A 13,175-nucleotide genomic window follows, 5' to 3' on the forward strand; every position below is an offset into this window, starting at 1 on the left:
GGGAAATAGAAACTGTGTCAAGGGTGACTAAGCCCTGTTGCTGGTATGAAAAAGTCCAACTTAATATTCAACATGGATGCCTAGGTAACAAACAATTATACGAATTTACTACAGCTGGATTTTAAACAGGAGCAAAAGATAGCACTAAAAGATCACTTCAAAAGAAATATATAGCAAAAAAAAAAAAAAAAGCCTTTGAGTGATAGGATGATTTTTAAATAAATGGTTGGTTTCAATAATTCACAGCTATCACTCAGCATTCATATAAAAAGCTTCTATCTGCAAAGCATATTATAAGTGTTAAATAACAGATTATCACAATACCAACATATATGAGCATGTGAATCTTTATTTTTTTGGAACCAAAATAGGCTGTGTGAGCACATAGTGCAACCAGTGGCCAAACTCTAATTTCAATTAGAGTGCTTTCCTCCCACTCCTGTGCCAAACTCAATGCTCCCACCGAGCAGAACACATCCTCTAAAAAGGACTAAGTATAAAACAAGCACACTGTACCTCCCATCCATTCAATTAACAAGTCTTTATTAAGCACCTACTATGTGTCAAGCACTGTTCCAGAAACCTGGGAAACACTGATAAACAAAACAGACCAAAATCTCTACCTGCATGGAGCTTCCATTCTAGTAAGGGAAAACAGCAATAAACAATAATAAGTAAGTGAACTATATAGTATGTAACAAAAGGAAAAAGTGTTGTGAAGACAAGACAAAGTAGAACAGGAAAAGACTGGGAATGCTGGGGGGATGATAAAGTATAATTCTTAACATAGTGGTCACAATGGGCCTCGCTGGGAAGATTTGAAGGATATGAACGAATGAGTCAAGTGTGTATCAGAGAGAACATTCCAGGAGGAGGAGTCAGCGGGAGGGCTGAGAAAGGATCACACCTGCTGTATCTGAGGAGCATGAAGACTGGTGGGGCTGAAGCAGAAAGGGGGCAGGGAAGAGGAGGCAAGGAAGTAGTAAGACATGAGTTAGAGAGAACCTTATAAGGCATTGTGAAGGTTTGGCTTTTACTCTGAGTGAAAGGGAAAGCCAATGGAGAGTTCTGAGCAGATAAGTGACATGAGCTGACTGTAGTTTCAAAAAGATTACTCTGTGCTGGGAATAGACTATGAGGGGAAAGATCAGTTAAGAACTAGCTCAGTAACCCTCCTGAGGGATTACTGTGTGGTAAGGTAGGATAATTTACTATCACAAATCAACCTAAATATATAATAACTAAACACAACATAAGTTTATTTCTTGTTTATATAACATTCCTGTATATGTACTCAGGTTGGCAAGACAACCGTCCTACATCCATATCCCCTCCATCTTGTAGCTACACCATCTCCTTGTGGAGATGTTTTTATCTGAATGCAAGCAGGATTTAAGTTGGCAAAAAGTTTTAATGGGTCCAGCATTAAAGTTAATGTCTGTTCCACTAGAGAAAACTGTCAAATTGACATAAGTACCTAAAAGAGGCTGGGAAAATTTAGGCTAGCCAGGTTTCCAAAGAGAGGAAGACTGGATTTTGCTGACTATCTCACAGTTTCCACAGTTCATCCTCAATTGGTAGCCATGAAAACAGGTAACCACTCAAAGTTAGTGATACGGTTTTAGATCTGTGTCTCCACCCAAATCTCCTGTTGAATTGAAATCCCCAGTGCTGGAGGTGAGGACTGGTGGGAGGTGATTGGTGATTGGATTGGGGAGTGAATTTCCCTCTAGTATTGTTCTTGTGATAGAGTTCTCACAACATCTGGTTGTTTAAAAGTGTGTGGCGCCTGCCCCCTCTCTGTCTTCCTCCTGCTATGGCCATGTGAAGATGCCCGCTCTGGCTTTGCCTTCCACCACAAGTAAAAGTTTCCTGAGGCCTCCCCAGCCATGCTTCCTGTACAGTCTGTGGAACTATGAGCCAATTAAACACCTCTTTTCTCTATGTATTACCCAGTCTCAGGCATTTCTTTATAGCAATGTGAGAACAGACTAATACAGTTAGGATTCTGGACATATTCTGAAGGTAGACCCAATATGATTTCCTCATTTTGATCTGGGCAACTAGAATTAAGTAACTGCCATCAATTGAAATATGGAAGGCTGTGATAATAGAAGGTTCTGTTCTGAACACGCTATTTCTGTTTGAGATGTCTATTAGGCATACGAGAGGGGATGTAGAGTAGGAAATTGGATATATATATGTGTGTCTGTATGTGTGTGTGTTTGGGAGAAAGGACTGGACATATAAGGAAATGTAAGTCATATTAAAACCTGAAACTGGTAAGATCATAATAAAGTAAATATAGGTAGAGAAGAAAAGAGGAGAGGATTTGGGGGCACCCCAAAATCAAGAGATCAGGTTGAAGTAGCACCAGAGAAATAGACTGTGGGGCAAGAGAAAAAACAAAAGAATGTAGTATCCTGGAAACGAAGTAAGGAAAATGTATCAAGGAGGAGAAGGTCATCACTTGTATCAGATGCTCCTAATGGGATGATGAGAGAAAAACCAACTATTAGATTTGTATGTACGTGGAAGTCAGTGCTGACCCCACCAAAGCAGTTCTGCTTGGAGTGGCAGTTGGTAAAGGTCTAAGTGCAGACAGCAAGTACAGACAACACTTTGAAATACTTTCCACAAAAGAAAGCAAAGAAATTGAGAGAGGCAAATAGAGAAAGCAGGGTCAAGAAAACTTTTTAAGATAGAAGAAATTATAGGATATTTGTGGGCTGACAAAAACGATCTTGTAGAAAGGGAAAAGCTGTCGATGGTGGAGGAAAGGACAGAATTGCTAGGATTACGTCTTTAAGCAGATGAGAGGAAATGAGGTTCAGTGTAGTGAAGAGCTGGCTATCTTCTATGAGGATAAGTAAGAATGCAGAACATACAGACACAAATGCTGACGGTTGGGTGGATGTGATGGTGGGAGTTTGTGGAAGTTCCCTTCTGATGGCCCAGGCAACAGAGCAAGATTCTGTATCTTAAAAAGAGATTAAAAGTAAAAAAAAAAAAAAAAAAAGCAGGAGTAAAGTAGGATACAAAATTATGAGCTGAAAATTAGGAGAGGGAGTCAGGTATCAGAGCAGTGGTCCCCAACCTTTTTGGCACCAGGTACCAGTTTCGTGGAAGACAATTTTTCTACAGACTGGGGTCAGAGGTGAGGGGATGGTTTTAGAATGATTCACGCACATTACATTTAGTGTGTACTTTATTTCTATTATTATTACATTGTAATATATAATGAAATAATTACATGACACATCATAATGTAGAATCAGTGGGAGCCCTGAGCTTGTTTTCTTGCATCTAAACAGTCCCATCTGGGGATAATGGGAGACAGTGACATATCATCAGGCATTAGATTCTCATAAGAAGTATGCAACCTAGATCCCTTGCATGGGCAGTTCACAATAGGGGTCCCACTCCTATGAGAATCTAATGCCACTACTGATCTGACAGGAGGCAGAGCTCAGGCAGTAATGTGAGCGATGGGGAGTAGCTATAAACACAGATGAAGCTTCACTTGCTCACTTGCCTGCTGCTCACCTCTTGTTGTGGTGCCCAGTTCCTAACAGGCCACAAGACGGTACCAGTCTGTGGCACGGGGTTTGGAGACCCCTGTATTAAGAGGTTTGAGAAGAGAGAAACGGTGTGACATGAATAAAGGCAGTACAGGGAGCATTAAGTACCAACTTGAAGTTCAGAAATTCTGAAATATTTCATTGTCCTCCAGCCATACTGTTACTCGGCAGAATGTACAGAATAGGCAGAGATAGCAATAGGGTTGCAGTTTTGCCAAGCAAGTATGACATGAGAGAAGATTAGGAGAGTTGACTGGTTCCTGAAAATCTACTAGACTCCCATGCAACCCATGACCATCTTTTCACCAAGTCCTGAGAATTCTACTGCTTTAAATATTCCCGTTTCCTAATCCCTCTTGACTATTCCCAGAACCAGTGTCTTGTAGGTTCTTTCCACTTATCGCAAGGACTATCATAATAGCCTCCTAAACCAGTCTTTTTGTCTCTAAAATATCCATCCTATTCCCTGCAGCCAGATGTTCTTTCTAAGCCTAATCAATCATGTTTTTCTCCTGCTTAAAATACTTTCACTTCTATAGTCTAAACTCTAAGCTTAGGACATAGAACCCTTCATTACTAATGCCTGGTTAGCTTTCCAGACTTATCTTTTACCACTCTCCCACAAGTACTCTGCCCTTGGCCAGAGGAGCTGCATATATATGTATCAAGGTAAGTACTACCAACTCTGCGCTTCAATGCTAAGTAAAGGTTGAGCTACTGCTCCATTCCCCACCTAGACTGGAAGCTCCTTCAGGACAGGGATATTGCTTTATTTGACTTGAAACCTGAGGGCCTGGGAGATGGTAGTCCCTCCAAGAATGCTGATTGAATGAACAAATACATACATGTGACAGAAAGAACCAGAGCATCTCTAACAGATATAGGTATTAATGCACACATTTTGTAAGCCATATTATAAGAACATTGTATTGAAAAATAAATTAGACAAAGATATCTCATTCATTCATTTCACTCTACAAGCATTTAACAACCTATACTACACACCAGTCAGCATACCTAGGTGCTGAACATAATCTGCTTGCGGGAGACAAGTGAGTAAAATGATTACAGTCAATTTCCTACTTCTATAAGTAGGTCTGAAGAAAAACATTTTTTAAAACATGTGTTGGCCTGGCATGGTGGCTCACGCCTATAATCCCAGCACTTTGGGAAGCTGAAGCAGGAGGATCGCTTGAGCCCATAAGTTCAAGACAAGCCTGGGGAACATAGTAAGACCTTGTCTCTACAACAAAACAAAACAAAACAAAACAAAAAAACCAGGCATGGTGGTGCACACCTGCAATCCCAGCTTCTCAGGAGGCTGAGGTAGAAGTATCACTTGAGCCTGGCAGTGCAAGGCTGCAGTGAGCTAAAATCGGGCCACGGCCCTCTAGCCCAGGCAACAGAGCAAGATTCTGTACCTAAAAAAAATATTAAAACTAAATAAAAATAAAACATGTGCTACCAAAATACATACTCAGTATTCCTCTAATTGGTATTGTAATTAGAATTTGAATACAGTGTAAATTGTGTAATTTTATCTACTTTTCTCATTACATTAATAGCACTGACTTGCGTTTCCATACATTTTGTCCAGCCTCAGTCTACTTTACCCATTTAGCCTAGAGAAAGACAACCTCATTGTTACCATAATGTGCACCTGTACTCAAAAATGCTATCCAGGCCGGGTGCGGTGGCTCACTCCTGTAATTCCAGCATTTTGGGAGGCTGAGGTGGGCAGATCACAAGGTCAGGAAATCGAGACCATCCTGACTAACACGGTGAAACCCCATCTCTACTGAAAAAATACAAAAAAATTAGCCAGGCATGGTGGCGGGCAACTGTAGTCCCAGCTATTCGGGACGCTGAGGCTGGAGAACGGCGTGAACCCGGGAAGCGGACCTTGCAGTGAGCCGAGATGGAGCCACTGCACTTCAGCCTGGGCGAAGAGCGAGACTCCGTCTCATAAAAAAAAAAAAAAAATGCTATCCAACTCCCTGCAATACTATCTTGAAAAATGTATCATAGGGAATAGAAATTTGGTTTTATGTGTTTAAAAAAAACATCACTACATTTCCCACTGTGTGGATAGCAGGGGAAAAAATGCGTCCACTTTGAAGGTCCATGTTTAATAATGGTCAGATGCCAAATACACTGTATTAATATCAGTGAACAAAAGATATGGAGCTTCTCTCATATCTCCATCTGAATTAGATAGATAGATTTTATACCTATGTAATAAATAGATATAGTTTATACCTATGTAATTTATACCTGTGTCTACTCGGTCACTCTATATACATACACGTGCGTGCGCGCACACGCACACATATATACATTTACTTGAATTCAACCAGGTGCTTAACATGAAATAACAGACTATAAGCTGTGAATAATATGTAAGGATAGTTATAATGTACAAGGAGAGTCAGTCACAGTAAATCCTTTCATTCTGAACAGCCTTCCTTGCCCACCAATTTAGTTATTAAAACATGACGGCTATTTTTTGGAGAAAAAAGTATAAATATTTTAAAATATTAACAAACATAAAATATTTACAAAAAATTTATATTTTTGTGAAACATAAATATTTCACAAAATATTGTGAAAAGTTAATATAATAAATATTTTTTATATTGCAAAGTGGAAATGATGAATACATTGCTCAATTTAAGTAGGAAAACGTCACTTGTACAATGTGCTTTCCTGGTTTTTCAATGCTTTCATGCCTGCTTTTAACCAAAGGACAGAATACAACTGGTCTAGTTCCTCAGGGGATGGCAGCATGCAATCAATCATAGAGTAAAGGTAAACAAAAAGAAATTATTTTCAGAGACTCTAACATCCATCTATTCCTCCAGTATCTTATTCTATCTTGTGTCTCTGCATCAGGGTGAATCACCAGAAAGCTATCTACTTTGACCACATCAGCTTAGCCCTTTAAAAGTGAGTTCCATTGATTTATCGTACCTTAATGTCATGCCAAATGATTTTTTTTTAAAACAATTTAATTCAGGAAAAACCTGGATCATACTGGCCTTCAGAGTTTTATATACTTTATAACTGTGAAACACTTTTCACGCAATTACATTGATCCTCAATCAGCACTGCAATCTACTGGCATTTTGCTGTTTTTATTTCCTCAACTTTTCTTTACTCTTTTTATTACATCTTCATTTGTGTGGTTTTAAATTATTTTAAGAAAGGAATAATATAGCTATTTTTCAATAAAGATAATAGTCTTACTAATAAATACTTCAGGACTTTCCAAAGTACTGCCAATTTCTCACTTTCAGTTTCTCACATACTTAAAAAGTATATCTGAACAGAACATGAAACATCTTATTAAATAGCATTTTAAAAATTCCCATTACATGCAGATTATTTAATCATCCTTGATCACAGCATAGTAGCAATGAAAGGCAATAATCAAGTAACTCATACTTATTCTATGCTTACAAATACACAGACTGGAAATCTACATATATCTAAAATGCAACTGGACATTCAAAAGACAATCCCATGAAACTCCTACCTAATTCTCTAAATTGGTTCTCTTTGTAACTAACTATATATTTTCAAAGCTATATTGTGTTTTAAAACAGATGTCACAATGACAAAATCCATTTTAATATTTTTAATCAACAGAAAAATAATTATTTTATTAATTTTCTTTTATTTATTTAATTTTTTTTTTTTTTTTTGGGAGAAAGAGCCTTCCTCTGTTGCCCAGGCTGGAGTGCAGTGGTGCGATCTTGGCTCACCGCAACCTCCATCTCCAGGGTTTAAGCAATTTTCCTACCTCAGCCTCCTGAGTAGCTGGGACTATAGGCATGTGCCACCATGACCGGCTAATTTTTTGTGTTTTTAGTAGAGATGGGGTTTCACCATGTTGGCCAGGCTAGTCTTGATCTCCTGACCTAATAATCCACACACCTCGGCCTCCCAAAGTGCTGGGATTATAGCCGTGAGCCACCACGCCCAGCCGAGAAGTAATTATTTTTCAATAGTGTGTCATCTAGGAAAGTTATTACGATTCCATATTGCCTAATACAGTCCATACTCAAATTTATCCAATTGTACCCAAAATTTATAGCTTTAAAATACATGTATAAAGTTGAGGACCCGATCAAGGTCCTTGAATCTGATTGCCATGTCTCTTTAGTCTCCTTTAATTTTATATCCTCCCACCACTATTCTGTTTTTGTGTGTGTGTGTGTGTGATAATGACATTATTTATAAACCCAGGGCAGATGTCTTATGGAATGTACACACTCTGAACTTGTCCGATTCATACTTTATAGTTAGATTTAAGTTAAACAGTTTTGGCAAAAATATTATACAGGTGATACTGTGTGTTTCACTGCATCACTTTAGGAGACACGTGTCAGTTTGTCCCATCACAGGTAATGCTAAGTTTGATCACCAGATCTCTCCACTATAAAGGTATATTTTTCTCTTTGCAATTAACACATAATTGGTGTTGTGATACCTTAAGACCATGTAAATATCCTGTTCACCTACAGCCTTTCACCCAATGGTTTTAACATCCAATGTTTGATGATCCTTGCCTGGAGTCAATCATTAGTGCAAATCAGTGATTCTGTAATTTTATATTTTTTCTACATTTTAAGTGTCATTTCTTCTGTAAGAACAACTTTATATTTTCCCCTTTTTTCTCTTTGTAACAAAGTGAGTTTTTTTTTTTTTCAATTTTAAAGTACAATTATGGACTTACAAATTCTCTTTCACATAATGTGTTATAATCCATACCTACCATTATTCTTTTAGATGTTCAAATTGTGCCAAGTTTTGATGGTAGGAAACTTTCAAACAGGCTCCTGTGCCTTTTTGACATGTCCCCATCAGTTTTTGAGCACGTTCTTGCTTTGTGACACAATATGTTCCAGGACCTCTTTGCCCCCCATTAAGAAATCAGGAACTTCTCTAAGGAACATTGCCTCCTTTTGGTAGGAAGCCATATTTGGAACCCAAAATCTAGACCCTGGATATATTCATTCTTACTGGGGCTTCTAGGCCCTTTCCTTGGACTGAGATGGAAAACAAATTTTTTAAATCTATGAGTTAATATTAATGCCACCAATTCAAAACTAATACCACAGTACCCTTTCTAATTTCATCCCATTCTCCTAATTAATATCTCCTAAGAACCCTGGTTCCCCCTAATCCAGTAAAATTATTTCTTTGCTCTATCCTATATTACGAACAAAATAATTTCAAGCTTACTACACATGTAGTTAAGGATGGGAGTGAGACTTCTCTAAGTCTGTTTTTATATAGTTGTGACTTTTGAACTATGTAAATGTTCACATGTTGAACATCTGATCATCTGCTCCTTATGATAATTGTTTTACTGGTCTCTGGTTGAATCCTTCTGTGCTTCTCTTTTGCAAAAATAAACTATTTTTTTTTCTTTTTTGTGGAGAACAGTATCTCACCATATTGCCAGGCGGGTCTTGAACTCCTGGGTTCAAGCTGTCTTCTCACCTCTGCCTTTTGCAATTTTTGTCCTTAGAATATTTCCCTCTGAGTTTGTACAATCAGAATAATACGTTTAAAAGTTACTTAAGCCAAGAAGTATATGGACAAATGCTCAGTATCACTAAACATCAGGGAAATGCAAATCAAAACCACAATAAGATATTTTATGTCACCCCAGTTAGTATAGCTACTATCAAAAAGACAAAACAAATGCTGGCAAAGATGCAGAGAAAAGGGAATTCATACACTGATGGTGGGAATGCAAATTAATACAGCCATTATGGAAAATGGTATGGAGGTTCCACCAAAAAACTAAAAATAGAACTACCAATCTCATTACTGGGGTTATATCCAAAGAAAAGGAAATCAGTATGTCAAAGAGGTGTCTGTGTTCTCATGTTTATTGCAGCATTTTTCACAATAGCCAAAACATGGAATCAACCTAAGTGCCCATCCACAGACAAATGGATAAAGAAAATGTGGTTTATTTACACAATGGAATACCATTCAGTCATTAAAAAGAATGAAATCCTGTCATTTGCAGCAACATAGAAGAACCTGGAAGACATTATGTTAAATGAAATAAGAAAGGCACAGAAAGATGAATACTGCACATTCTCATTCATATGTGGAAGCTAAATAAATTGATCTCACAGAAGATGAACAAGACAGTGGTATCTAGAGGCTGGGAAGGGTAGAGAAAAGAAAAGGATAGGGACACGCTGGTTAATAAATATAAAATTATCCTAGATAAGAGTTACAAATAATTTATTGTATATTTTCAATTAGCTAGAAGAGAGAATTGTGAATGTTTCAACACAGAAATTATAAATATTTGAGGTAATGGATATGTTAATAACCCTAATCAATCATTACAGTGTACACATGTATCAAAATATTGCTCTGTACTGCACAAATATGTACAATTATTATGTGTCAATTTAAAATATGGCTTTTAAAGCAACTTAAAAGGCCAGGTGCCCTGGCTCACACCTGTAATCCCAACACTTTAGGAGGCCATAGTGGGTGGATCCTTTGAGTTTAGGAGTTTGAGACCAGCTTGGGCAACATGGCGAAACCCCATCTCTACAAAAAAAATACAAAAATTAGCTGGACATGGTGGCACATGCCTGTAGTTCTAGCTACTTGGGAGGCAGAGGTAGGAATATCACTTGAGCTCAGGAGGCTGAGGTTGCAGTGAGCCAGATCATGCCACTGGACTCTAGCCTGGGTGACAGAGAAAGACTCTGTCTTAAAAAAATAAAAAGTTAAATAAATAAATAAAAACTATTTAAGTTAATTTTTTGGTGATTATGTCGTGAATTTGTAAGGCTCATTTGTTCTTGTTTGTATTCAATTTTAGGGTTTGCTTTTGTGTGTGTGTGTGTGTGTGTGTATGTGTTTTTGTTTTTGTTTTGAGATGGAGTCTTGCTGTGTTGCCCAGGCTGGAGTACAGTGGTGTGATCTCAGCTCACTGCAACCTCTGCCTCCCAGGTTCAAGCAATTCTCCTGCCTCAGCCTCCCCAGTAGCCAGGATTACAGGCACCTGCCACTGCAACCAGCTAATTTTTGTATTTTTAGTAGAGACTGGGTTTTATCATGTTGGCCAGGCTGGACTCGAACTCCTGACCTTGTGATCTGCCCGCCTCAGCCTCCTAAAGTGCTGGGATTACAGGCATGAGCCATCATGGCTGGCCGGGTTTGCTTTTTAAAAATCATTTTTCTTTACCTTTTTTTGTTTCAATACATGACCATTTACATGGGGCAAAACTCACAACTATAAAATCAGAGTTAGAAAAATCTCACTCCCATCCCTATTACCTCCACAGTGCTCTTCATGCAATCCTTATCATAATTATTTTACTGGTCTCTGGTTTAACCCTTTCTGTGCTTCTCTTTTGCAAAAATAAACTATATCCATAAATACACTTTTCCTTTTTGTGGAGAACAAGCTCTCACTATGTTGCCCAGGCTGGTCTTGAACTCCTGGGATCAAACTGTTCTCACTTGTGCCTCGCTAAGTGTTGAGATTACTGGCATAAGCTGCTTTGCCTGGCCAGACTACATATTTTTTATTTTCTATTCTTTCATATGAAAAAGGGACCATACTTACTATATCTATATATATTGCGTATCTGGAAATCTTTCCATATCAGTACATAGAAATCTTCCTTATTCTTTTTAGTATTCTATTCTATTCAATCCGTCTCCTCTGGACAGGCATTTAGGTTTTTTCTGCTATTACTAACAATCCTACAATGAAAAACTTTGAGCATATGTTATTCTATATTTGTACAGGTGGTTCATCAGGATAAATTCCTAGAATTTGGACTGGTAAGTCAAAGGTAGGTGAAGGTATAATTTGGTAGATACTATAAAATTCTCATAAAATTACACTATGTCACATTCCAGTCAGCAACGTAAGTGCCTGTTTCTTCACAGGCTTACCAATTAAGTATATTCTGAGCTTTTAACTTTTGCCAATCTGCAAAGTAAAAATGATCTCTCTATATATTAATTGGCATTTCTCTTATTATCAATGAAATTTGAACATCTTTACATATATTGTCATACATCATATCTTTTTTTTGGTGAACTATCCATATCTTTTGTTCATTTTTAAAATCATAAGTTAAACACTTATTTCAATGTAAAAAATAATTCAATAATCCTACAATGATGGCTTCAAACTTTGTTCTAAAAATAGAATATTAAACAATGAAAAAACAATGTAAGAACTAACTGAAAAGAATATGAACCCTTAAAACTATATGGTCATATTCTATACTGTGTTCCAAACAGTCCACTAAAAAGTGGAAGTTAAATCAAATGAGAAGGATTAAGAAAAATGTATTCAAGTTATAATTTTATGATATCAATTAGTGTTAAGTGGTTTATCTCACAAACAACCAAGTCACTGAAGAAGGTAAAAGTCTGGGAAACAGATGGTTGAGAGACATTTTTTGGTAGCAGTTTCATTACACCCACCTCGCAAGTACAGGTAATTCTTCGAGGATGAGGGGCTTCCTGTTGCAGCTGATATACTGTGAGAAGGTAGAAACAAAAAGTGTCAATGTCCCTTCCATAGAACTTATCAATATATTAGAAATAAAAACCTGGCTGCTTTTTATGTTCACAAGAAAACTGGTATAACCTTATTTATTAAATGGTGTTATGAACAAAACAAAGAAAGTAAACAAAACTACATTTAGTGAAAGCTCAGGAGCAATACAAACAGAAAAATCATAATCCAAACAAGTGTCTTTTTACCTTGTAACAAGTCAGTGCTGGATATTTGGCTCTGTTCTCCAAAATCTGGTCATTTATTTTTCCCAATTCTTTGTGGGGATATTAAAGGATGTCTTTGATATAAACCAATAATGGTTATATATACATATATTTAAAGCATGTTATTGTCAAGCTTGAAACTAAAATCAAGATTTATAGGCCAAATGTAACGGATACACTGTTTTTCTTCCCTTTTTATATTGCAAACATCTATCGTCAAAGATAATCGTCCTCTTTCCCTAAAAACAAAAGTTCTGAGCCAAAGTTACCACTGCTTATTCAACTAGGGCAAATATAGCAAAAGAAAGAATTCAGATATTCAAATAACTTGCCAAAAGAGTGGATCATTTTTAGGGCATCTGAAAATGTATCAGTGAAAATTATACCGATACCATGACTTCCTTCTAGCCTCACCTCAGGCTTTTTTATTTAAAATGAAAAAAGAATGGATAGGATGTGTGGCTACATATGTCTAAGTTTATCTCTTAGAGATTTTTTTCTATTTCTACATATATAATCACATATAATTTAATATTCTAAATACTTAAGACATTTTGTCAACATAACATCAAACTACCCAGTAATCCGGGACCATCAGGTAACAGATGACTCAGATTTCAAATGGATATCACTACACAGACTCTACTTCTGACCACACTGATTCATCTACATCATAGGAACATATATAGGATAAATACAATTAAACTATACATATATACACACATACATAATTAGCCTGTGTGTGTATATATAAATGTGTGTGTATATATACACTATCTCTCTCTACACAAACAACAGTGAACA

At 37.1% G+C, this 13,175-nt stretch overlaps 1 protein-coding gene across 2 annotated transcripts in view; it reads right to left on the bottom strand.

Moving 5' to 3' along the window:
* The window catches only part of CHN1 (chimerin 1), a 202,453-nt gene that overhangs the window by 130,510 nt on the left and 58,768 nt on the right, over positions 1-13,175 (bottom strand). The window contains exon 4 of one of the 2 annotated variants that reach the window (XM_011943992.1): positions 12,072-12,127. In XM_011943992.1, coding sequence (XP_011799382.1) covers positions 12,072-12,127 — 56 coding nt within the window. Of the gene's footprint in view, positions 1-12,067; positions 12,128-13,175 lie in introns of both variants that reach the window. The other variant, XM_011943993.1, reaches the window with a different exon arrangement.

Source organism: Colobus angolensis, unplaced genomic scaffold, assembly GCF_000951035.1.
Source record: "Colobus angolensis palliatus isolate OR3802 unplaced genomic scaffold, Cang.pa_1.0 Scaffold224, whole genome shotgun sequence".
NCBI lineage: Eukaryota > Metazoa > Chordata > Mammalia > Primates > Cercopithecidae > Colobus > Colobus angolensis.